Source organism: Parus major, chromosome 2, assembly GCF_001522545.3.
Source record: "Parus major isolate Abel chromosome 2, Parus_major1.1, whole genome shotgun sequence".
Lineage (NCBI taxonomy): Eukaryota > Metazoa > Chordata > Aves > Passeriformes > Paridae > Parus > Parus major.
Window position 1 is genome coordinate 49667898 of NC_031769.1, and position 26727 is coordinate 49694624.

Sequence of the window (26727 nt, forward strand, 5' to 3'; positions counted from 1 at the left end):
GTACTTTTCAGAAATGAACATACAAACACTGGAGGCCCTACATTAATATGTCAGACCAATTGCAATGTGCAAGGGAAATGACTCTTGGCTAAAATATTTTATAACATTATTAAAATATCAATTAAATTTGTTGACTCCTCAAATAATTAAAAAAAAATCTTAATGGAATACTTGCGTTTAGGTTCACAGAGTATTCTGATGCTGCTAGATTCAAAAACCAACATGTACTCTGCAGTGTTATACAAATATGTTCTGACAGTAGGGATAAGAATTCTAACCTTTAACCCTGTTCAAAATAGATAACCGACAAACAAGACATTCATTATTAGAATAGGCTGATTTTATTAGACTGCAAAATAATAAATGCATTATAAATTTATTCCAACTTACATTGCTTATGTTTTTCCATCCTAGTGGTATGATAGATAAGTCTATCACAGTACTAGATTACATCCCATATTGTTTCAGGGTGAATATCAATAACAAAGAAAAACCTGACAGAAAGAAGCACCTGCATCTTTGAAATCTTCCAAAGTTATCACTTGAGTCTGCCTCCACATACTTGCCACCCCAAAATGTCAGTGGGTTGGGCTGGATAAAGGGTTGGGAGGGGATACAACCAAGACAGCTGACCCAAAGAGAGGGATATTCCATTACAAATGACATCATGTTCAGCAATGACAGCCCAGAGAAAGGACATGGAAGGGGTAGACATCTGTGGTTATGGCATTTGTCTTCCCAAGTAGCCATTAGGCATCCTGAGCCCAGTCTCCTAGCCTGGACATCTTCCTGTTGATGGGAAATAGCAAAATAATTCCTCTTTTTGTTTTCCTTGTGTGTGCAGATTTTTCTCTCCTATTCAACTGTCATGATCTCAGTACCTGAGTGTTTTCACAGTCCTTACATTTTTCTCCTCTGCTTGCAGAAGGGAGAAGTTTGAAAAAGGCAAAGGGCACCCACCACAGTGTGTGTATGTGTATTTAAATAAAAATATATATAGGTGTGTATGTATATATTTACACACACGCACGCACATATATATATATATATGTATGTATATAATATATATATATTTAGATATTATATATTTATTTATATGTTTATGCATTTAGACACTCAGGAAAGCAGATGAGAAGAGGTATTATCACATATTAAGTGCAATTTCTTACGCTACAACAAGAGTCTGGCTACTGTGGGACTTCTCTCTGCTTCTCTAATGACCAACAGAGGATTCTTTATAAAATAGTAGATTATAAGTTTATAATTTAAACATGAAAAGAGATTTATCCTGCAACATACTGAAAAGAAAATCACCTTCACTTTGTCTCTTTCTCATTTTAAGTTCCTCCTTCGTGTAGTTTAGGCTACTCTCCACCAAAATCCTTATCCTCATGAAAATAACTATCACCACCACTAAGCTACTAGACAAGATTAAACCTTATAATTTATATATTCTTTTTTGAATATATTGATCCCAGTACAACATTTTCTGGCTTAATCTATGGTTTATAAATTACATCTTTAGCCTTATTGTACAAAATCTTATTTTTTTCTCGCTCTTGAGCCACTAGAGAATATGCTGATAGCTCTTCTGACTCCAGCTGATAATACCTAGGGCCTGAGAATATGAATCTTTTTTATAGCTTGATTTATTATATGCATGACTTTCTTTGCTGAAGTCAGTATCTAACACTTATATTTTGTATCAGAAGCATTCAACTATATATATAAATGGAATATCAGAATAGTTTTTACCTGCTTATCTCTTTCTCAGGCTTTTATGATCACACACCATTTGACAGTCCACAATACAAATGTCCATGAAGACATAAGTGAAATAAAAATACAGTACACTAAGTATATCAAACACTGGACTACTACTACCGGAGGAAGAATGTATCTCTCATGGAATATTGAGGGACTGCAGACATACTGTACCTGGTGGGTGGCAAGTCTTCATTACCAGGGAACAATCAGGTACCAATGAAATAAAATTTTTCTGGCTGTGTCTGCTATATAGATGCAAAGAGACATGCACGTTCTAAAATATTATGCTTTTTAAATCATAGAATCATCATAAATTCATTTAGGATGGAAGTGACCTCTGAGATCATCAGGTTCAGTCATTAACCTAACACTGCCATCTTCACCACTAAACCACATCCCTAATCATTACATCTTTAGGTCTTTTAAATCCTTCTAGGGATAATGAATCAACACTTCCCTGGGCAGCCTGTTCCAGGGCTCTGTAACCTTCTTGGTGAAGAAATTTCTCCTAATATCTGTTCTAAATCTCCCCTGAGGTCATTTCCTCTTAAATAACTCGTTATTTGGGAGAAGAGACCAGCTCCCACCTTGCTACAACCTCCTTTCAGGTTCTTGCAGAAGGCACCTCTTCACAGCCTTTTCCCAAAGGATAGTTTCACTGTGTGCCTAAGTTCCTCTAGAAGAGGGACAAAGCCCACCTTGTCCAGCTGTTCTGTGTGTCTCTGTTCCAGCATAGCCACAAAGTGATTAAACTGAGAAGTGATTTCTGACATAAGCTAATAGTAAAATTTTCTTATGAGTACCTCAGTTCTTACATGTTTTCCTGCATTAGATGTATATTGGTTCATTTTCTTTGTAAAATCCATCTCACTTTTGGACAGCTTCCAAATGACTGCACTGGTGTTTCACTAACAAAATATCTTAAGAACTTGGATATTTCTATTACCAAAAGACATACCATAATAAATCTCATATCTCTCATATGACTGGTACTGAGCTGCTAGAAGAGAGGTAATCCTTTGTATAAATAGGTTTTTTTGGTTTCTGATTACACAATGCACACAGTTGAAAGATAATGTTATTCTTACAGTAAAGGTAAGCACCAAATATCTCATGCCTGTTGAACTGCAATGTGTTATTTTTTTTTACTTTCTTAATATTTCTCTTTCCTTCTGAGTAATCATAATAAGTGTCAAGCCAATGATTTCTAATGCATAATATAGTTGAATTAGTACTGATTCCAAGGAAAAAAAGTCTATTATCAGAATTTCTTTATGCTTTGATACTTCATTCATAAAAATAAAAAGGAATATTTTAAAACCAGCTCCTTTTCACTATGCAATACATAATATTATGACAACACACTTGAACTTTAATTTCTACTTGTGAAAAATTTCGAGGATTTATAAATTCTCATTCACTTTTTGTGAATGTGTGTGTGTATGCACCTGGTGAACTTCACAGTGTTTTTAAAACATGGAACATTTGCCTGGGTTTTGTGGTAAAAGGGAGCACAGAAATTTGGCTGCCCTGTGTTTTGCTCTTTACATCTCCCTTGCTAAACACCAGAAGCACAGAGACCCTGGGAGCTCTGTTTCTTTCAGGACAATTGGACAGAATTTTATAGGTAGTAGACACAGCCATGAGTAAATCTAATGGAAGTATGTGATTATCTAATGATAACCACTCATTCTGTGAAAAATACTCCTTCAGTATATAAAGCTATGGATAACTATGCCCTTTTTACCAAATGATAACAAGTATAGAGTTGCATTTCAAATATGAATGTGACTTATTTTGCTGCATAAATAACAGAAATTATCAGGAGCTCATCGATCCTGTTGAGGAAGCTCATGCATCTGTTCAGAATAAATGTATAAGGTACAAAACTTACATGAACACATTTTCCTACTTAATGTCATACATGTTTTAGATAAAGATTATCTATGCTGCTATTCCAGATAAGCATAGCATTGAATTTGAGTCTAGTGGAATCTGCATCTTGTTGACTAATTAGAAAATTAATAATGTCTATAAAATTTGAGTGTTTTGTAAAATCTGAGGGTTAAAATGAAATTGAATTAAATTCTTCTAGGATAACCATAAAAAAACCACCCCAAACTGCAAACAGAGCATTCCCTTAAAGCCATATTCAATAAAAAGGAATTCTGAAAAAGAGAGTAATTTTTGTAAAATAAACACAAAATCTGAGAAAATTCCTCTAGAGGAATCAGAATGTTTTTCTGCTTCATTATTCCATGGCAGAGATGAATTACTAAATCTGTACAGCCTGGAGACAAGAAAAAAGTACAGGATGGGAATTCTGATCTGATTTAGTAACATATTTTGCTAGCAATGTTAGAAACTACTTTGGATTTTTTCAGAGACTACAGTAGTTAATTGCCTAAATGTTGCTTTCTAAACATTATTAGGCATTTTTATGCTGCTTCTGTTTACCAACCTACATCACCAGCATAATACTTTAAAATCTGATTGCACTGAAAAATTACATTAGAAAAGGAAAAAAAAGACCCTAGGAAGTGCAATGAAACACATGGAACAGTTTTACTCCTCTGAAACATTTTTGTCATCCAGAGGAAGTGCTGAACACTGCAGTCAGGCAGTAAATGTTTAATTACTATTATAAGCAAACTGCAGTAAATAAATGTAAAGTGACCAAAGACTCTTCAGGTTATCCAAAACACTACTGAATTTCTGCCAACAATGCCTCCTGTGAAAGAAAGTAACTTCATTATGAATTCTAGTTTCTGTCTTTATGTAGGGCAAATTAATGGGAATTTCTAAGGAATGCTAAACAACTCTCCTCATTCATTAAATTCATAGCTCCTGAACAGAAATAAAGGAAAACATGAGGAATATTATTAGATACACAGTTGCAAGAAAACAGAAAAGAGAATAAAGTTGTTCCAAATTTAACCTTCTGTGTCATGAAATTATGGTTCATCTGAAATGCAAACCAATCGATACGAGTACGAAATGAACCATATAAGACAGTCAGAGACAAAACCCCACAATTTCCAAATTGTTAAAAAAAAATAAATATATATATAGTTTTAAATACTTCTTTTTTAGGAGCACTGTGATGCTGTACTAACAGCACAATCTTAATTGGCACAGTACTTAACTCTGACTTGGTTTATGTTATGTTTCTGCAAAGAAAACCTTAGGAAGGCTAATAATTAAATTTCTACCACTTAGCAGTAGCTTATATAAGGCTACCAGCAGTTTTCTTACATGCTTTTTTATTTCCAAGAGTTTCAGTATTAAAGTTGTATTTTCACCTCTAAAGTGTGAAGTATTTTCATGTTTTCATGCTTTACTCATGTGGGATAAGTAACCTTGCAGGAGACAAGCCAGTCCTTTGGCCTTGAGGAAGAGCTGGTTGCTCTGAAGAACAAACACCTGGAAGGTACTGCTGATGCGTTGGCACTCCTGTTTTGCCAACACAAAGACAGTCAGGCAACAAAGAAATTAATGGATCCCATTTTAATAGCTATGTGACAGTCACTCCTGGGTTCATGGTCAAAGCCTATCACAATAGTTTGTATGGGAACATGAAAAGCTGTGCTGGTGTCAGCTCAAGTAACTGGCTAAATGAAATTTTGTGCAAAAAAAACCCAAAACAAACAGATAGGAGAAACAGAACAATGCTACACACAAATCTTTAAAGGAATTAGAGAAAACACAGCAGATTCAGAGTGATGCAGAAAAAAATCACAGTGCCTCCATAATGCAACTTTATAGATTTCAAACTTTCATGCTGTTAATGTGCAGCTGGTTTTAGAACAATCCTGTTGGACATTAAGCTGCATCAGTATTACTATTGCTTCTACTTTGATGGTTTCTCTTTGCAAAGTAAATAACTATCCCTGCAGGTAACAAATACAGGTCACTACAGTAAAGCTTCATACAAAAAAAGGGCTTTTCTAGTAATCTGGGCATCCTGTTAGGATATATAGGCCATAACCCAGGTAATCCTTTAATCTGTGACCCATCTGATAGTGAGAAACAGATGCTGCCCAATTATCGCAACATTCTGGAGAAACTATTTTTAGTCAAGTATCAAGAGAGTCAGAGTAATCCTGCTCCTCTTATATAGGCTGTAAAATTGAAAACATTTACGAAGACTTTTCCAATGCAAAGTTCCCAGAATTGATTCCTAAATGCTGACAACTCTGCAGTTTACAAGACTGTGAAGTGGCCCACATATTCAAAGCATTTAAAGCAAGCTATGTGCACTTCTTAAAGTTTATAGCCACAGAGAACTTTGAAAAACCTTTTTTTTCCTTTCAAAACTAGAAAAACAGACTAAGAAATTTAAGATTAAGCATGTGAATTTTTATAGCAGCATTATTGTTCTCATCATGTAACAAGATAGGAAGATCAGATCTTGATATGCTAGTCCTCATGCTGGAAGGGACGGCCTAAGCATCACGACAAAAAAGAAGATACCCCTCCTTTACATTATGGAGTTTTGGTAAAGAATTCTAATAAATATACCATGCAAATTTCAATGAAATAAACGGGATGTAGAAATGCTCTCATGTTCCAACCACTGTGAAAGACATGAAGCTGATAAATAAAGGTAGCCAAGAATTGAAAGGTCCACCTATCTCTGTCATACACCAGCAAAGAATGCAACAAAGCTTGATTATTTCCAGCCCCAGAAACTTTACAGAAGTGAGGGCTGGATACCAGCATGACAACCCAACCCTCTTTCATTTCATCCATGGATCCCCATACTACCAGTGCTAATGTACCTCTGGGAAGCACTTGATCTCATTGTTTGAGAAACAAAAGCATGTACTGGGATACTGTGAACTGTAAATCTAGTTTTGAGACTAAACAACAAATGGCCAACTTGGTTTTCTTCTGTTAATTTTAAATTTGTAGCTCCACGGTTTATATGGTTTCAGTATGACATGCATTAATTGTTTATATGTTTTTATTATGATGTTGTTACATATTTAAGCTTTCAAGCACTAAGCAATTAAAACACATTTCTCCTAATGTTCTGGATTCTGTCTTATTGACAGAATACCAGATTGATTCAAGAGTCTCACTGCAATGATGGCATTGATTCCTTTGCTTTATTTCTGATAGTGTATTTATTCTGGGGTCATGACCTCTTTTTCTTATTTTTTTTTTCCTTTTACAAGATCTAAGCTGTAGTCTTCAAGTGTCAGACTAAAGTGTCCCCCTCTGCATATTCTGCTCTGAAACACTTGGGCATAGTTTCTTTTAGATTAAAAATGCCCACAGAGCTTTGAGGGGATGTGTGTGTCTAAGCATATCCTGAACAAGCAAGCATTTACAGCAGCTGGTCAATATTTTTTAAAAGGAGATAATACACCATCATAAGTGTTCAAAATTGAATAAACATTATTTTTTATTTTCAAATTAGTATATTGTCCTCGATATAAATGGTCATAATTTGTTTTACTGTGAATGTAATATTCTCTCCTCAGAAAATTCCAGCTTCTTTCTCCACATCATCTCTTATCCATCATGAGGAAAAAAATTAAAATTTGCAATGTTAACAGTAAAAAATGAATAACAGATATTAATGTCAGTTTTATTGCTTTTTTTAATCTGTAAAAGTCTAATTAAATTTTTATGGTTTGATTAAATGAAACATATAAATCCATAAAATTGATAAATAAGATTCGGAAACTTTAATAATGATGTTTTTCTTATAAAATTCAATATAATTTTGAGTCAGGTGTTTGTTGTAGAAATATAATACATGAAACAACATCTAAACAAAGCTGATTTACTTTGAAAACCAGAAACTTTGGAAAAAGCCTACACTTTAAAGCATTGAAGACAACAAAAGTCCAGGTCACTTTGTACTATAAAGTTGTTCACAAAACCATGAAAAATCTTGAAAGGAAAGAGGCTGAAATAAATCTGAGTGGAAAACCAGTATGCTGAAAGAATATCACATATGACAAAGAGAAGGAGTTGGAGACTGAAAATCAATGGATCTGAAGAGAGAGATCAGAAATTGGGACTACTTCATAGACAAGATCATGAAGGACTCACATCACTACTCTTTTTAGAACCAAGGATTTAATGTGGATGCTGGAGGGAAAATGAAGAAATAAAGAGCAAGTTTTATTTTAAAACCCTGCATTCATCTTCTTTGTCTCTAACTTCTGCCTTATCCCCAGAAGCTGTGTTATCCCCACTGGTTGCATAATTCTGACCCTGGACTGGGTATAGACTACATGGCCACATACTTCACAAAAGTTCTCGAGGAAAAGCAACAGTCCTCAGGTACAGCAGGCTCATCATCAGTCTCTTCTGACAGTATCTGAACAGAAATTTCAGCTTTAGAGTCTTGAGAGCCAATGCAGTTTACAGTCCCATAATACTGATTGCATAGGTAAGTAATTGTTGAGTTCAGAAAACTGAGTAGAGAAAAAAAATAATGCCAGAAAGTGGAAAGAAGCAGACTGATACCCTTTGAAACACCACATAAAAAAAAAGAATTAAGATACATTCTATGCCAACATTCTTCAACATCTGAGTTGTATAAGGTTTTCTCTTGCACTCTGGAATACAGGAGAAAACATGTTTAAAGCTATAAAAAAATGAACTATTTCAATTTTCTATAAATGTCCTAAGTAATTTTGTTTGTGATTTTAAATACTATATTTTTGTTAAGCTATCAACTACAGTTTTAAACTTGTTCCACTAAAGTCAAGGGAAATGGTACCTCAGTAAGAACAAGGAAAATTTCTTTGAAAGAAACTTTGGCACAAATTTAAAAGTATTTTGTTATTATTTTATTTAGTATGGCTGGATGAAAATTTTGAAGCAGAATGTTTTCTAGCAGAAAATGATGATGGTTTGCTGACTCTTTGACTTAAAACCATTAACAGAAAAATGCAGAAAATCCAAAGATAAATTGCATCAAAAGCTGTTTGTAAAATTTGTGACAGCTAGATGAGAAGATTTCTTCTTTTACAGAAAAATATTAACTGTTGAGATATTTTACTTTCATTCTTTTACAAATGAAGCTCAGCCATGCTAAGTATTTTCAACTTTTATGATGTAAGAAAGTAAAACAAGTTTAAAAAAAGGGTATTACATTTCTAGTTGGCCTTTCTCCCACAGCTGAGCAGCAAACTTTTCTAAGTTATCAGAACTTATTAGGGAAGGAAAACAACTTTCAGCCTGTCCTAATTTTGGAGAGGTGTTTTTCCAAGGTTCAGTAGGATTTGAATTGTTCGAAGTATTTTTCCTTCAGTTCAAACTAAGAATTCTATTAGAAACACAGAAACTTGCACACCCACAAATACAAGAATAATACTCACTTTATCCATTTACTAACATAAATAAAAGTCAAAGCACATTGAAAATATATTTGAGATCTCTCTGGGGTGAAATAACCTGGGGGTATGTGTTGTCTAGCTTGATGAAGTTCCTCTCTACAGCTGGATTTAATAAAAGGAAGAGGTTGGTTTATTCACAACAAGTATTTAATGTCTGAATTATGACAGAAGATCAATCGTTCAAATTCCCCTACTTCATCTGTGGAAAATACAGTGCTACAAGGAGAGATTTCATTCACTGTGTCAGCAGCTGTCTTAAGACTCAACTGTCAAACCTAGAGTCAGAATTAAGGTGGAATAAAGCAAAATTAAATGTTTTCAGTAGAATTGCCACATAACTCAGAGTTGTGTTTGATTTGAAGTCTTGCCTGCACATAATGCATGTAAATGGTGTAAGCATTTAATCATGACTGACAGAAAGACTTTGGTGAGATGTCACCAGGTCTTACTAAAAGTGTGCAGTGGAAAAACTTCCAACAAACTTCTTTCCCCTTTGTTACATCCAAAATTTACTTCAAATTAGGAGAAATCTTCAACAGTGTGTAAGACACGGTAGTACCTTCTTTCAATTTTCAAACTGGGTGATTTTATAGGCTTATAGAGGCACACTCAGTGCCTGGGCAATTACCCTGCCAGTTTTTCTCCAACACCAATGCTGTACCCAATTAATACTTGTGATTAATTGCATTAGAACTAATGATGACAAAAGCTTCCCCCTGAAGGTGCTACAAATAATCCTATTCCTAAATTTTTGTAAGTCCTTTGTTGAGTTTTGAATGGGGTGAAGCTCTGCCAACTGAGTTTGAAATTTATCCTATATCCAGAACCTGAGATTTCCAAACTGTTCATATCCATATTCTAAAAATAATTTAAATGACACTGAGGTACAAAAACATTGATTATGTAAATAGTCCAACTGAAATCACTCTAACATTTTTTTCCACAAGTGAGGACTTCCAGGCAATTAACTTTTATTCACAAAATGGACACAAATTCATTATCTAAATGTATGAAAAGAATGTGCATTTCTGCTGTCATTCAAAATTCAGAAAAAATCCTGAATGTTCCCTTGTTTTTCACGCTGCACTTATGAAAAATCAGACGAGGAAGGCCTGGAATCAGGAAGTTATACACAGTTAAAGCAATGATAGAAGTCATAGCAGAGACTTTTGGAGAAAACCACTATAAATGGAAGGAAAAGAAAAATTAGGTAAGTGAGAGAAAAGTTGCAATGATAAACAGCTGAAATACAGGATTTACTAGGTTCCTTTTGACTCTCCTCCAAGAGCAGTCAATAAAAGGGCAGTACTGAAGATGTTTGTTAGAACTGGTGCCTCAGTTTAAGAACAATTTACTGTAAGACATAAGCTCAACAGGTTTTTCTCATATCACACTATTGCAAACATCCTCTACCACAGTTATAAAAATGTCCTCCCACCTTGAAGAAAATTAGTACACATTTACTGAAAGTTTGCTTCTCTTTACTGATTCATTACCACTTAACAAAATACCCTGGGTCTGACTCACTGTAAACAAAGCTAATTACCAAAACAAATCACTACAAAAACAGCATCACCAGACTTGCTTATAGGTTTGGTATAGAAATTGCAGTTCTTCATAATGAATTTGTAGAGCTTTTTTAGGTAAGGAGATTATTAACCCTCTAAGGATGTTTTTATTTTAATATACCTTTAGCTTTAGAAAGCTATTTTCTCAAGTTCTTCAATTTATTTAAGACCAAGAGGACAATTAAATACATATGGTCTATTAGAAATAAAGGACTAGAGAACATGTCCTTACTAAAATAATTAAACTCCAATTATCTTGTCAATCTGGAAATGTAAAGATAGAAACATCGCTGTGCAGGAAAGTTTCTAGAGGACTTGTAAGATCAGATCCTGTAAGCTGTTCATTATTTTTTTTTAATATTTATTTGTTATTTATTTTATGATATTCATTATTTTTTAACATTTATCCATATGAAATTTTAAAGTTCTGGCTGATAAAATCTGAGGAATATACAGAATTAGAGGGAATAAAAATAACTTTTTTTCTCGTTTTTCGATTGACTTGCATTATTTTCAAAATTTCTACAGCTTTCTTACTTAAAGATTTATTTTTAAATTAGAGAATTGCTAAGCACTTCTGTGAAGAGCTTGCTTTTCTAAGTTTCTAGATAGTATAGGAATGGCAGCTGCTTTAGAAACAGATCAAAGTAGCTGATATAGGTATACATGCATATGATTACAGTTCATATAATTTTATGTTTCTTTTAATGAAAGTAGATCTCAGAATTCAAGTCACCATGAAAATAAAATTACTACACCCAAATATGAATGTGAATTTTCACTCTTTGCTTACAGTTGCCATTTTAGCTTGTACCTTGTTGTTTGACTAAACATTTGCAAAATGTTAAAACAGAATTTTAAATTGACGTGCACAAACTTACGAACATATTTAAAATTTTCTTGCAGTATTTAATTAGTCCCACCATGAAATCCTAAAGGATAGTAAAATTCTAAGTGTCTCATTAATTCTAAATCTTTAAAAGACATTTAATTTTTTTCTCATATTTCTACATCTGTTTTACTATTATTACATGCACTGTTAAAAAAGAGGGCACTATAAAGGCTTTAGTCATCCCTGATGCACAACAGCATTTCTAAAAAATCACTCTTGTTGTTAAAAGGATTTTCCTTCACCTCAATCTGCACCAAGTACAAACAGGTACTTAGTAAGTGAACTCTCTAAGCCTTTTCTATTCAATGAGCAATTTAGGAAGCCATCCAAATATCCAGATGAAACCATACACAAAAGTACTTCAACTTGAACTATATTCAAGAGCAAAAATTTCCATTGTTTTGTTGTACAATCAGAACAAAACCAGAAATGCTCCAGCCTCATGGAGCTTAAAATATTGAGTCAAATCTCCTAATCAAAAGGGTTACATCTGAATAGAGCTAACATTTTTCCATATGTATTACACAGAAAACTTCCTCTGCCATTGTGAATTAAAAACTTCTTGTGATGACCTTAGAAATACTTAGACTAAAAGAAAAGCAGCAAAGAATCCAGTCTCAGAAAGCATGTGAGACATTTGATGCCCTCATAACCAAAGCCATTGAATCTAGGATATTGTTTAGTTAAGCGAAATATTTATTTTAGTTTAATTCATGGGTACAAGAAACACACCAAGAAATTTGTTTGCCTGTTTGTTTTCTTATGGGCTTTTGGCAAAAGAGAATTATTGGACTGGATAGATATCAGCAGGACACTGCAGGTAATTTTATCTCATTCTCCAGTTAGTTGCATCTGCAGGAGAGGCTGGACAGAAAGGTAAATGTTCCTTCTCTGGATGGGTATTCCATCAGGAAAGTTGAAGGTAAGGCAAGGATTGGCAAGGCACTATCTCAGGGTGCAAGTGCTGTTGGGAAATTTATGCTGGTCCAGGGAGGACTAAGAGTTTAAGAGCATTTCTAAAATTGTTTGTACACCAACAGAACCAGTGTGAGAAACACATATGATAAACTGAAAGCTTTGGTCTCATCCCAGAGCTGTGATGACACTGTCTCTGTCTCCTGGATGGTCCTGCCACCCACACTTCAGAGAGCTGCTCTCCAGGGTGGAGCCCTCACACCTGGGTCATAGCTTCTCATGCAGAACTCTGGGCATAACAGAACATAACTGTTCGGTTGTGTTCTGCTATGCTCTATTCTATTCTGTTCCCTTTTGTTCTATTCCATTCTTTTCCATTCCCTGTGCTCACCATGAGTCAAAAAACAATGCTAATATTTGTCTGAAATGCCAGTAGTCTCTGAAAGACACATAACACAAAGGTTACAGCTGGAAACAGGATTTTGTTTTATTTTTCTGACTCTCTTTCAGAGATGATGCTCACAAGCATTAACACAATGTGCATGTGCAGCCAGAAGCAGGACAATGCATTCTTCAGTTTAGCTCTAAAAAGCATCCCCTGCAGTCTGGTGAGAGCAATTAACAGAGCTACAGTGCTTAAGAGGCATGTGAATAATGCCTTTATACTTTAAGTTTTGGTCAACCCTGAATTGGTCAAGCAATTGGACTGTTGTAGGTCCCTTCCAGCTTTTTTGATCTTTTGAAGGGCAATAGCAGCAGTGACTGAAAGGTGAGGCCTTTTTGGCCCTTATTGGCCACTAGGGAGGGGCCATAAAATGTCACTTTTAGGAGACGGAAAATCCTGAACTTTTTCCCTGTTTTAGAGGATTCAGGGAGAAGCTGGCTCACAGTGACCTAACTCTCCAAAGGTATGCTCATGAAGATGAGAGTCCAGCTTAGAAACATGATTTTGTCTAGAAACATATAGGGATATACTACATGTAAGCACCAAGGCTCATTTTAATCTCGTAAAAGCATTACTATAAAGAGTTAAATTTGCTTTTTTCTTCTCAGTAATTTTGACTCCTTTATATGTGCATTTTCTAATCAGAGAACACTAAATTTTGGCAGAGAGGAAATAAGAACTTACTCACAGTAAGATGCCACTTGTCATGCCTAAAATAAAAGATACAGAATGCATCATCTTTACCCAGACTTCTGAGAAAAAGCATAATAAATTGAACTAGGTCTGGAAGTAGCTGAATCATGAATATATTTTATTTCAGAAATTTAAAAAAACAAATACCAGTGAGGCCCTTTAGGCTCCAAATCAATGGCATAGAACCAATACCTATTGCTTGAAATCTGCTGAATTTTTTTTTTGTTTCATGAGAAAAAAAATCCCTACCTGATTTCTCTAGTGAATAAATCACCATGGACAAATGGATCAATCACCACTCACAGGAATGCAAGAAAATTGTGCTGGGCATAGCCATCATGGACCTTCATTCAGGCAAAAAAAAGATTAAAGGCAAGACTATTGTGATTAGGCTGAAGCTTTTGACTGTAGTTACCTAAATGCAACCATTCTTACTTTGTGAAAAAGCACACTCTAGCTCTGCTTCTGGTTTTGATATTTTCAGATGGTTATTAAAGGATATATTTTAAATCTCCATCTTCCTATTAACTGATTACAGACCACTGTATAGAAGATCCCTTCTGTGTGTGTGTGGGCAGTTGCTGGAAAACCAATTAGAAAACATTAGTCTGCTTTTTTTACACAACAGCCAGATCTGACTTTAAAAAACATTCATCAAACCCTGCACAATTTAATCAAATTTGGCCATAAATTCTGTTTATATGCTAGGGAAAAGTTTTCCTTCATTCCACAGAAAAAAAAGAATTAAAATAACCTTTTCAAACAAGCCAGCTGCTTACATCCTTCTAAAGGAAATGATGAGTGATAAAAAAATATTCAAGTGTAATTGAAAACTCGGTAGGAATATGACTGAACAAGCTGGTGGATCAGGTATTCCTACAAAACATACTTGTTTTTCTCTGGCTGATTGTCACGATTTAACCCCCACCAGTAACCAAGCCCCACACAGCCACTCATTCACTCCTCACCAGCAGGATTGGAGTAAACAGTGGCAGAGTAAAAGGTAGAAAACACAGGGGTTGAGATAAAGACAGTTAAATAAGGAATGCAAAAACCACACACAGGCAGAACAAAACAAAAACTTCCATCACCACTTCCCCGTGGGCAGGCAGGTGCTCAGCCATCTCCAGGAGAGCAGGGCCCCACCACATGTGATGGTTACTTGGAAAGACAAATTCCATCACCTCAAACATCCCCCTCTTTTTTTTCTTCCCACTTTATACACAGAACAAGCTGTCAGATGGTCTGAAATGTCCTTTGGTCAGCTTGGGTCACCTGTCCTGGCTGTGTCTCCTCCCAGCCTTTCAAGGAGCACCAACTTTCTCATCAATGTGGCTGTACAAGAAACAGAAAAGGCCTTGGCTCTGTGCAGGTCCTGCCCAGCAACAACAAAAACATCTTTGTATTATCAACCCTGTGTTCAGCACAAATACAAAACACAGCCCCACACCAGCTACTGAGAAGAAAATTAACTCCACCACGGCTGAAACCAGCACACTGATTATACTTTCATTGCCAGCTAACAAATGAACCTGTAAAGAATACACACGGCTGTTGCACTTCTCAAAGCTGTGGTGCTTGACAACATCTGCTAGAATCCCCCTTACAATCACAAGTGGAAAATAATGGATTTTTTTCATTTTTTTACTGGATGCAAAAAGTTGAGAGAGGAAAAAAACCTCATATTGCATCATATTAACAAAAATATGAAGAATAAAACATAAATATATTTTTAATAAAAATTCCTTTTAAGTCAAACCTTTCTGAAACATTTGATTAAGAGTAAAATTTTAAAAGTAAACAATAAGATATTTGGAAATTTTTTTTTTCTGTTTCAGCCTGAATCTTATGATTTTAGAAGTTTATTTCTTAATGCATTAAAAAAAAAAACAAACAACACGATGCAACATTTTTTTTTATAATTTTAAAATTTAAGTGGTATCTACTACCAAAAGAGGCTTATGTTTGTCAATGATAACAACTGAAGGTAATAAATGGACTGAAACCTGTTCTCACTTATTTTTCATGCCAAAATATATGAACATGTATATAGGAACAATCACAACTGCTCTTTCCTGGAGAGGTCATAGAGAAGAACAATTTGTACTGAGAATTCTTATAAAGAGCAGAGGGTATTTTTGGTCTTAAATTACAAAACTCTATTATTAAATGACTAAAAATGACCTGAGACTATCTGGACAATAAAATGTGTCCATTTTCATGACCTTAAGAAAAAACCAAATCTCTTGTCTGACAAAAAGGTAGGAAAAAAAATACACTAACAAGGAAGAAAACTTACCAACAGAGCAAAAATTCAAACAGATCTTTAAAAGTTTACAAAGAAAAAGTTCACAGGTCTTTTCCTCACTCTCCATAGCTTAGATATGAGTATACATCCATGCACCTTTAATGTCAGAAGGAGAATATCAAGCTATGTTTGCCACTGATAAGTTGTGAAGATGAAGACTAAAAATCAAGCACACAGACTTAAATAGGTATAGAAATTCCCAGGACAAACACTGAAATTTAAGAGAAAAGGGGAAAACCAGTTGGATGTTTAGCAGAAATCTTTACTATCCAAACCACTGATACAAGGAAAGCTTTTGTAGCTCACAGCAGCTTCTACTAAATGATTCTTTTAGTTCTGCTTTTCCCCTACATTACAATCCCTGTATACTCAAAGAACTGTCACAGCAAATTAGTAAAGTTTCTAGAAATATGATTTTATAAAATGAACACTTCAAAAATATTCTTCCTTTCTGACAGTTAATGTTTTTATGAAGTTTCATGACTTATGTGGACAGGAAATTCTGACCACAAAACTTACTGGCACATTTAATATAAGTAATAAAATATCACAGGAAGAGCTAGGAAATTTTATGCCAATTATTGGACTACATAAATACCTTCGTCATTTAACCATATATTCACACATGTACCAAAAGTGTAAGAGCAGAGATATGTATGTATAAATTTATTAAAACATGTTATTATTTATTTTATTTACCACAGGGTATTTCAATAGGAATCATGACACTTTGGATCATCTTTTTTTATTTTATTTTTATTTTTACTTTTATGCTATATGCTGGTGAAACAAAATGCCCAAGGTATACCTTTGAATCTGGACAAGTGAAACTTGCTAAGATTCAACAAAAGGGAAATAAAGCAGGTTTTTCATCTACCTTAAACAGTTATTTTGTTATTTGGATGCAACAGATTATTTTGGACAATATGGAAGTTTCTCTTTTAAGTGCCTATGGCAACCACACCAGACAGAGAGTGGAACATAGTTAGTTAGTTAGTTAGTGCCTATAGCATGAAACCAAGTTAAGCAGATTACAAATAAATAAATTCCCAAGCAGCTAAGTATAGCTGAATGAACAATTAACTATCAAAGGAAACAGTGTTTTAACTCAAAGTCACTGCAGGCAAACAAGATTAACTACAACAACCAAAAGATCTGTTCAGCCCATAGGTTTTACCTCTTCAGTACTTCCTCATCAGTTCTTGCATTTATTCATTTGGCTCACACCTTATGAGCACCTCCAAATCTTATTTTAGTTATTGTATTCCATGACCAAAATTTTGTTCACTTGACTATTTTTAGAGTAAATGCTGACCATAAAAACATTTATTATTTCATGAGTAACCACAGGACTGTGGTTTCTATTTTTCCTTCTTTTCCCTCCCTCTCTAAAAAGTAAAGGAACGGTCACCAATCAGAATAGTGAAACAGTAACATTTGACATAGCAGTAAATGTAGTAGAGCTGAAAAAGAACAGATTTGCAAATACAGGTCATGTGACATTTGTTCATTCCCACTGCTTCCTAAGTATTAGCAAATAGAGCTCATCAGTGAATGTAAACAGCTTGGCTTGCAGCCACTCATGGAGCTTTGTAATTGTTCCTGCCACCTATTTGCCTTGAGTATATTGAATATTTGCATGGCTTTCTGCCATCTCCAGGTGTTTGTGTTTTTTCAAGTGTATCCTACAATTCAGAAATGACTCATGTGAAATTTGAAAATTCTTACCATCAGATGTACAACTGCATCCAAAAAGATACAAATGTACTGTTTAGAGCCAGAAAATCAGCACAGCCATATAAAAACTTCTCTATGAATAAAGGTATCATGAATGTTTTCCACACAGGATTTCATGACCCAGAAGGCCTCTTACAGTTACCTTGAAAAGCAGAACCAAAGCCTATGCAATAATATGCTTATTTCCCCTTTTTTGTAGGCATTCATCTGCCACAGGATGGAGATTAAGGGAGCTATTCATATGGCAATGATCCTGCAGGAGCTAATTATGATCTTCATGAATCAGCAGTAAAAGTACTATATTGTAGTTTTCATGGCCTCCAGATGCCAAATCTTTGCTGCCCGTCTCAAAAATTCATAAAAGTCAACATGGTGGAAGATCCATGTCATGTGCCATCGCCCTCTACCTCCAAAAGAGCACGAAATAGAATTCAGCCATCAGTTTTCATTTAACTGACTTCAGTGGATATTTTTACTTTGGTTATATTGCTTTCCTCTTCATAACTTTTAGATATGTGATGTTATTTCAAGTGTAAAGACCCTTTTTCCCTGTAGGGTTTATGAAATTCACAATTTTAAAATAAAAAGCTAAAAGTCACATTGACCAAAAGGTGTTTTTTACGTTATATAATAGTCTATTTGTTGTGATTTTTCAAGCTTATTTTGCTCATGCAATTTTACCATTAATTTAACCATTAAGCAAGTTGTTTACCCAATTTTAATACTTTTTTTCTTTTTTTTTTTTTTTAATAATATATAGTCAGTTTTCCACTACAGAAGATGAAAAAGAACCAAAACAAATTTCATTCTGAACCTTTTTGTAGAGTAAGGCCCTAATTCTTTTTCTGTGAATTCTTCTGTTAGAAGACACCCCACAGATTTAATCTACACAAAATACAGAGATGAAATTTAAAAGACAGAACAGATTTTAAACCTTAAGCAAACCTAAACTTAAAGAAGAAGACATGGTAATGCTATTAACTTCTTCAGGGTACAGATGTGAAGTCTAACTGTTCTCTGGAAAACATACCTCTTTTCAGACTGGATTTGCTGGGCAAGGAAGGACATTTCACCCTTTGTACAAAAAAGTTAAATGTGTATTTTATATATGTATACAAACAAAATAGGAACCAGAAATATGACAATTAGTGACCTGATATTTGAATAAGCAGTCCAATGTCAGGAAGCATTTTTCTTAAAGGTCTGAGGCTAATGACCAGGTTGTAGCAATGTGCAAGGAAAGAGTTTTTACAGTCACTGTGCATGGCTTCTCAGTTAAACCTTGTGTGCAATGTGAGATAATCTCATTTTTATATCTGAAGATATCTAAGTAAAAGAATTCATTAATTTAATAACAAAAATAAAAAATAAAGTTGTGATATATTGGGCAGCCTTTTATTCAGGTAATAGTTCCAAAAATTGAGGCAGATTTGACTAGAAGACTATCTTTTAATCAGGCTTTTAAAATTGGTGATTATCTAAATGGTTAGTTCCTTAAATGACAGCAGGATTAATCTGCAAATCATACTGGTTAATGGCAGTGCTTATATTTATATGCAAATATATGCACTTCTAATGGTAAGGTTAAAAACTTGGCCTCTGCCAAAGGACACATCTACATGGAAAGGTGCATCATTTACACCTGGCTCCAAATAATTCATTTGAAGATAAGCTGGGAATTTGTAAACAGTACTCCCTGGTTACAGTATTCATACCAAAGGGCTGCCTTCCTCCCTCTTTACATAGTGATTTTTAGTTTTTCTTCTCAGTCGCTCTGCTGCTCTCTACTGATACCATTTTGGGAGCAGCCCAATTCCTGCATGTAAAGACCACACTGCATTGAAACAGAGCTGTTGAAAGAAAAGTCCCTTTACACATGAAACCAGAATATATTATTTTTAATCTTACATTAAAAAAATCTCCAATGATTATTGAAATAATTTCTAAGACAGACCAGTAATACTCTCTCTGAAAAATGAAATCATTATGGGCCACCTTACTTCTTCTGTGAAGACATATTTTATTGGTATTTTTATAGTTCCATACATTGTGTCCTTGGGCAGATGTTCTTTATTCTCCTCCAAAAGTTCAGCAAGCGAGCAACTTTTCATCAAACAATAAAATAATTTTGTCAGCAAGCTGTGCTTTACCTTTGTCTCACATTTACTTTAAGCCTCTAAAAATATCTTGTTACATATGTACAGCATTTTGTCTATTCATTTCATCAAAATGCATCATTTTTATGTGTAAATATTGCAGCAAATATCATGGGGTTTCTAGTTTGATTCTGCTACATTTTATTCTGTTAAAGAGAGTTATATTTGACAGTAAACTAGATGTTGGTTTCTGGTATCAAACCCCTGAATTTGCATTTGATGTACAAGCAAGAAGGTATACTTATAAGCAAGTATTTATTATGCTGGGAAATTAGGCATGCTGTAGTGTTTGGTATACTTAAAACAGCACGTAAAACATTTTAGAGGTATGATGGTAAACACTTGTTTGTTAAGAGCCATGTACTGAATAATCAGAGTTGTACCTAAAACTTCAGAAGCTCAATTCTCTTTGAGTAAGAATTTACTTTAGTACAACCTACTGTTCCTCAGGCAGCAGATATCATAGAAATATGGAGCAGTTTGGGTTGGAAGGGACATTTAAGGACCATCTAGTTCATTCCCTCTGCAATAATCAGACACGTTTTCAATTACATCAGGATCCTCAGAATCTCAACCAACCAGAGTTGAAATGTTTCCAGGGATGGAACATCCACCACCTCTGTGGGTAAATTGTTACAGTGTTCTAGCACCCCCTTTGTAATAAATGTCTTCCTCATATTTATTCTAAATTGATCCCTATTAGTTTAGAACCATTAAGCTTTGTCTTATTGCAACAGGTCCTGCTCTTGTATTTTTGCAAATACTTCTAAGCACCCTGTGTACCCCCAGTACAGAAGCACCAATACCACAGCAAGTTTGATTTGATTTCTCAACTGCATTCCTGCAGCTGTTGGGAAATTCTGTGATTCAGTATACGTTTTTAAAACATTTGCTGTATGGAAATAAGAAAAATTATATCAAAACTCTATTCTTCATGGTTCTATTGGTGTTGAGTGAAAGTATGGAGTCTTTTGACTATCTAGTCAAATAAAAAAAAACAACTGAAACCACAGCTTTTTTTTCCTAGTCAGACTGGTAAATGGCTCCAGTAGGTCTTATGTCACCCAGTGAGGTCAATGATGAGTCTTCTTCATTTTAGAATAAAGTCTGGTTATTAAAAGACAAATCTAAAATAACATCTTCCAGCTAAAATACCAACAAATCCAGGATATTACCTAAAAGTTACATCGAAATAGGATATCATAAACTCAATTTTGCAGGTTTGCAGACTTAAGCACTGGCTGGATTGAATTGAAAGAAGGGCATCAGAAACTAATTTCTTAAAGCATTACCAGTTCTGCTCTTAACTACAGAAACACTTGTACCATTGCTCAGCAGACTGCAGAAGAAATTCTGAAGTCACATTCAAATACTCAACGAAATATCTCAGGAAAACATGTCAGATATTTGGGTAATCTAAGCCATTCTGATATAATTCTTATTTATTGCTTTTATTTTATCTCTTGTACCAGGCAATAAATTACATCTTGTTTCTGTTTCATCTCTCAAGACCCAATGTGACATTAGTTTGAATATGATCTCTCTCTCAAACATCCCAATCAAGCTTACAGAATAACCAAAGCCTTCTACAACAGAAGCCATGAAGATGAATAGGAGCAACTTCAAAGCACTATTGCAAATTCTAATGTTGCGTCTTCCAGAGAAGAACAAACTATCAACTCAGAATTCAAGTTCCAACAAGTATTTCATGAAGCCCTGGGTAACACAACTAGCAATCCTGGGACTAGGGTAAAAGTCTCTGACATCTGGATTTAATCCAAAATTCAAAGTGAGTTTTTATGTAGGGGAGAAAAAAGGGATCATGATGGAAAAACTTACAGTAGGAACAACCGTAGACTTCAATTCTTAGCCCAATTTGGCCCTCTCCATTCCAGTCCAAAGGAACTATCCTTACATAGCGAGCAATAACTGGATGTTGTAAATCATGCCGGACCACACTGTCAGAGTTTGTATTTCCAGGAAATGCCTAAGGGAAAGAAGAAGAAAAAATATCAGTTCTAGTGCCTATATGGCTGGCACCTGAAGAAATGCATATAAAATCCTATTAAAAGTATCAATAATGGAACAAAAACCCCAAATAACAAGGACTACTATTGCAAAGTATTGTCATCAAAATATTGAAAGAGATAAATTTTAAGTTGGTCTTTTGCTTACAGCAATAGGAATAGCTAATTACATCAGACACTGCTTACTAAGAGAATATATCTTAGAAGAATAATTTTTTTGTACTATGTGTCATAGACCCAGGTGGTGGTTGTTGTAAGGAAAATACACAGGATCCCTTCATTGGTGGATTCACAAAATTATAACATGCTAACAGTTACATTCACCTTAATTTTTTTTGTGCTGAAGCTATTTATGTGTTAAATGATGGTGATGGCTCTCCTCACTTCATAGATAAGTTAGTAAGAGACATTAATTAGTGTCTTTGAAGTACTTATAAATTTAAGTGGCACAAGGAAGTGAACATTTCTCTCTTCTGAGCTGAAGAGAAGACAAAGGAAAGCATACACTGAACAATGACAAAAAATCCTGCTGAGCAGCTGCCTGTTTTCTTCATCTTTTTCTAGGAATCACAGAACGTTATGGAGGAAATAAAAATTTTGATTCCTTTAAAAATGTATATTTTACTGAGCATGTAAAGCAATGCTCCGTTGCTCAAGAACAAATTCCATTTGGGAATGTTTTAATTTTATGATGCTTCGTATCATCTTATCAAAACTCTATTAAATGTAGAGGTTTGCTGGTTATTTTGGTTCAGTCTTATTTGCTGGTTTTTTTTTTAAATATTTCCTAGAAGTGTTATGGTCAAAGGAAACTGAATATAAGAAGAGATGATATTTTCAACAAAATTTATTAGATTATTGATGAAAAACTTTCAAAATCAGAAGTATTTTCTCTAGCTCTCCAAACTTTGTACCCTGACTTGTGTTTACCAGTTCTTTGTCAGAAAGAGAGCCGATTCCAGCTGGTACCTGGCATTTCAAGGGTTTCTACTGCTATATGAATCAGTAACCTCTGCTGAATGCATAAATATAGTGAACAGAGAATAAGGCAGTCCCAGATTAATAAAACACATTCCCTTTAGTCTCCAGCAGAACAGTATCTTTTAAACACAGCCTTCATTTAAATAAATGGGGAACAGTAATACATGCTTTGTGGATAATGCAAATACCAGCCTAAAATCTATTATTGCAAGACTGAAAAGTCAATTTACAGAACCTTGAAAATTATGCACAATTGCTGTAAAATCTTTTCTTCTGGCCAATAGGATTTAAAAATATAATTTAGACCTGCATCTGTAATAGGATTTTTTTAAAACAGGGAGTGAATCTCTGGCTAAATAAATAAATACAGCATTTTACAATAGGAAATCTCCTTGCAAAATATTTTTTTCCAGAAAAGAAAGTGTAGATACCTATATAAATTAAACAAGTTTTTCAGATTATTAATCACATTAAGTCACTTAAATATTATTGCCAGGTATCATGCGTTTTCTTTAACCCAAACTGGGAAAATAAAAAAAATGGCTCACTTATCCGTAAAACACTGCCTCATGAGCCCAACTCCAAAATTCTGTGTTCTATAAACCATTTGTCTTCTTGCAGTGCATACTGAATTCTGTAAGCTGCTTCATATTTCAGCTCACATTGCAATAAAAGGACTGGGAATGTTATTAGCCACAACCACTTTTCTCAAAGGTAGTGCTCTACAGGACAGGAACAGAATAAGAATGAAAAAAAGATAAGAAAAGAAGTCCCCAAATCCTTTCCAAACAGTGCTTTTGAACATATATTGAATGGAGCTTTCAAATGTATACAGCAAGATTTTTGTCTCCCCTTAAGAGGAAACTCTGTTCAGCTCCAAATAACTTTCAAAATTTAACAGGGCAGGTTTATAGGACAGACATCATATTTTAACAGGCCAACTAATAAAGTTTAAAAATAATAAATTAAATAATCAATTATTCAGCAGAATTTTCAGCAAAAATGGTGTGATTTTTGAATTTCACTTTGGCTTTACCAGTATGTTTCATCCACCCCAGTGTACTTGGGGACACTGGAGAGACAGTATAAACCTCTTTGCATAGGTAAAGAACCTGGAGAAAATGAAGACAAGGGTTTGGCAAATTTGGAAGCAAAGCTATGGAAAGTTATGATCAGACTCAATTTTTTATCCTGTACTTAAAGAACAACTACAGTCTAATCAATAATTAAAAATGGAAGACCTAAATTATAAATTCATATAAGTATTGTAATGAAATAACACACAGCTTAACAGTAATGTGCAAGTAAAACTGGCCAAAATGACTTTATCTTCCTGTAATAGGACAGTTTGCAACAGTTTTACAGTACTCAATTCTATGGACAAAGAATAGGAGATTATAAAATCTCCTATTGGGAAAATGATTTTTACAATAAAAGATTAAAAATAAATTCTCAGCATTAAACAATTTATCTATGAAATAAGGAGGCACAGAAATGCCTGAAATGCTATTAAGTGAACAAAAGTGGAAGTTTTCATACTTTAACCAAAAAGTAAAATGATGGAAAGATAGTGGTTAGATCCTCAACCAAATAAACAAAAAGATGTTTTGAATCTCTCAGCTCTCTGTGAAGCAGAGAAAAATAAACCCTGTACTTCACTGAAAAAGATCATCACATGTATACCAGAGAATCTAACTTAGTTAAGGGGAAAATTAATTCTTCACCTCAATTCAGGTAAGAATTCTCCATCCAAATTAATGATCTATCCAGAGACGAGTACTAAAATTGCTTCAGTATAGGCTCTTCCTAGGATGATGTAAAAATAGGGCAATGCATGGAATAGTACAATGACATTTTTTTTCCAGTATGAGGAACTACTGATTTTTTTTTCATAACTTTCTTTAATTAATAGTACTTTTTTTTTTTCACCACTTTAATTTTATACTCACTATTATAGTCTTAATAGTTATTTTTTGCCTTTCTATCAAAGAAAGAAATAATCTATGTCTCTGGATTTTTGAAAAAAATATCTATGCTTCTAGCTTTATTTTGACATGCAGTAATGAAAACAGTCCAGAGTCTGTGTTCCATGCTGTTATATCTCTACAAATTGCAGAAATACAAAACAGAAATACCATTATAAAATATGGAAACATCTACAGGCTGGAAGAATATGTCCTCAGGAAACATAACTGGGGTTGTTTTTTGGGACTCCAAGTTGAGCTTAAGCATGAAGCTGACTAAAAATTTAATTTTTTATTTTATAGAAAAAACTCCCCAAGTTCCAAACCAAATAATTTTTTCAAAAAGCTAGAAAGATTACAAAAGTGAGATGTTGACAGCTTTGGTTATGGCTACCAGCCCTCTGACTGCACAGAAAGGAAGATCTGGAAAGTGTTTTTCACCTGTGTTTTCAGGAACCTGCACCATCAGCGAGCAGGGCAAGGCTGGCTGGGTGCTGCAAGCTCTCCACCAGCAGTGCATGATGTTTGGCATTGCAGAACAGTTCAAATCCAGGGGCCCTGGAAAAATTCACATCACTAACTGGTTCTGCACAAGCTGACTGAAATCCACACCAGATTTCAAAGAAGACAAGACACTTCAAAAATTTGTTCCTCCTTTACCACATAGACATTTAAGAAAAAAAGACAAAACCTGAACTTCATCAATTACTCTTTGCTGGTGAAACCTATCTTTGCTCAATACCTGTGAAAACCAAGCCCAACTGTGTCATGCAAATTCAAACATCAAGAATAAGAGGATTGGGTAAAGGAGAATGGAAGAGATTAACTTCAAGAGGAAGAAGGGGAAAAAATAATAAAAATACAGAAATATAGTAGGAAAACAAGTTGCAGAAGGAAAGAATAATAGAAAATAAAAAACCTCCAAATAATGTATCAGAAAGTAAGAGACCTAGGTTATCTCTACTTTAGCTCAGTTTTAACTGGTTGCTGTACTTCCATGTGTACTGTGGGGAGTAAAAATAAGTGATAGGAAGCAGTAATCTTTTAATCTTTTATTTGATGAAACATTTCTTAATTCTCTCCATTGAACAGCAGGACACGTAACACTACAATTTGCATATTCTAGTCTTTCCCTAAAAACAAACACATTCAAGAAAAACAACATTTCTACAGCATCCTCCATAATCACCTCACACAGAAATGCATCTGAATAGAAAAAGAAAGTTTCTGAAAGTAATTAAAAGCTGTAGCAGGTATTTCCCTTATCACAAATTATTAAATCCTCCAATGATTCACCAAATTCTCAGTCTTATCTTTGAGATTCGTGGTTATAAAATGACCAGAACTCCTAAGAGCTCAGGATTAACAATAGGTGGGAGCCACTCTATACTGCTGATGATGGTGAGCTCATATGAACTCGATTCTATTACCAATGCTAGTGGTAAATCCCAATTTCAGTGGCTATCCATACACTTCCATGAGCCACATTTCTCTGTTTTAAGTAAATGTGTGTGTGTGTGTGTGTATATATATATATATATATATGTATATGTATATATGTATATATAAAACCCCTATACAATGTGTGCAGTGCTAAAAGTTTCTGGAAGACTACTCACATACTCAAAATAAGGAACGTCTAGTTTCAGGCTTTCACTAGAACTGAGTACACTTTTTTGTTCTATGCTCAAAATATTTCCTGACATTTTTAAATCAGATACATTTTTTGTTTTCCTTACACCCTTATACTGCCTAGTGACTCCTAGGAAGCTTACTTTCAAGTTCAAATTCTCTCTTTGTATGCTGAAAACATATTCTAACCATATATTCATTATAATTTAATGACTAATATAGTGGAATTATCATTACATGCAAAGATTAAAGCCAAAATCTTATTTGCTGCCTTTTAACAT

The 26727-nt window shown here is 34.4% G+C and overlaps 1 protein-coding gene across 1 annotated transcript in view; it reads right to left on the reverse strand.

Moving 5' to 3' along the window:
- The window catches only part of CNTNAP2 (contactin associated protein 2), a 1020050-nt gene that overhangs the window by 548057 nt on the left and 445266 nt on the right, over positions 1 to 26727 (reverse strand). Inside the window, exon 4 of the mRNA XM_015618213.3 lies at positions 21682 to 21829. Coding sequence (XP_015473699.1) covers positions 21682 to 21829 — 148 coding nt within the window. The remainder of the gene's footprint in view (positions 1 to 21681; positions 21830 to 26727) is intronic.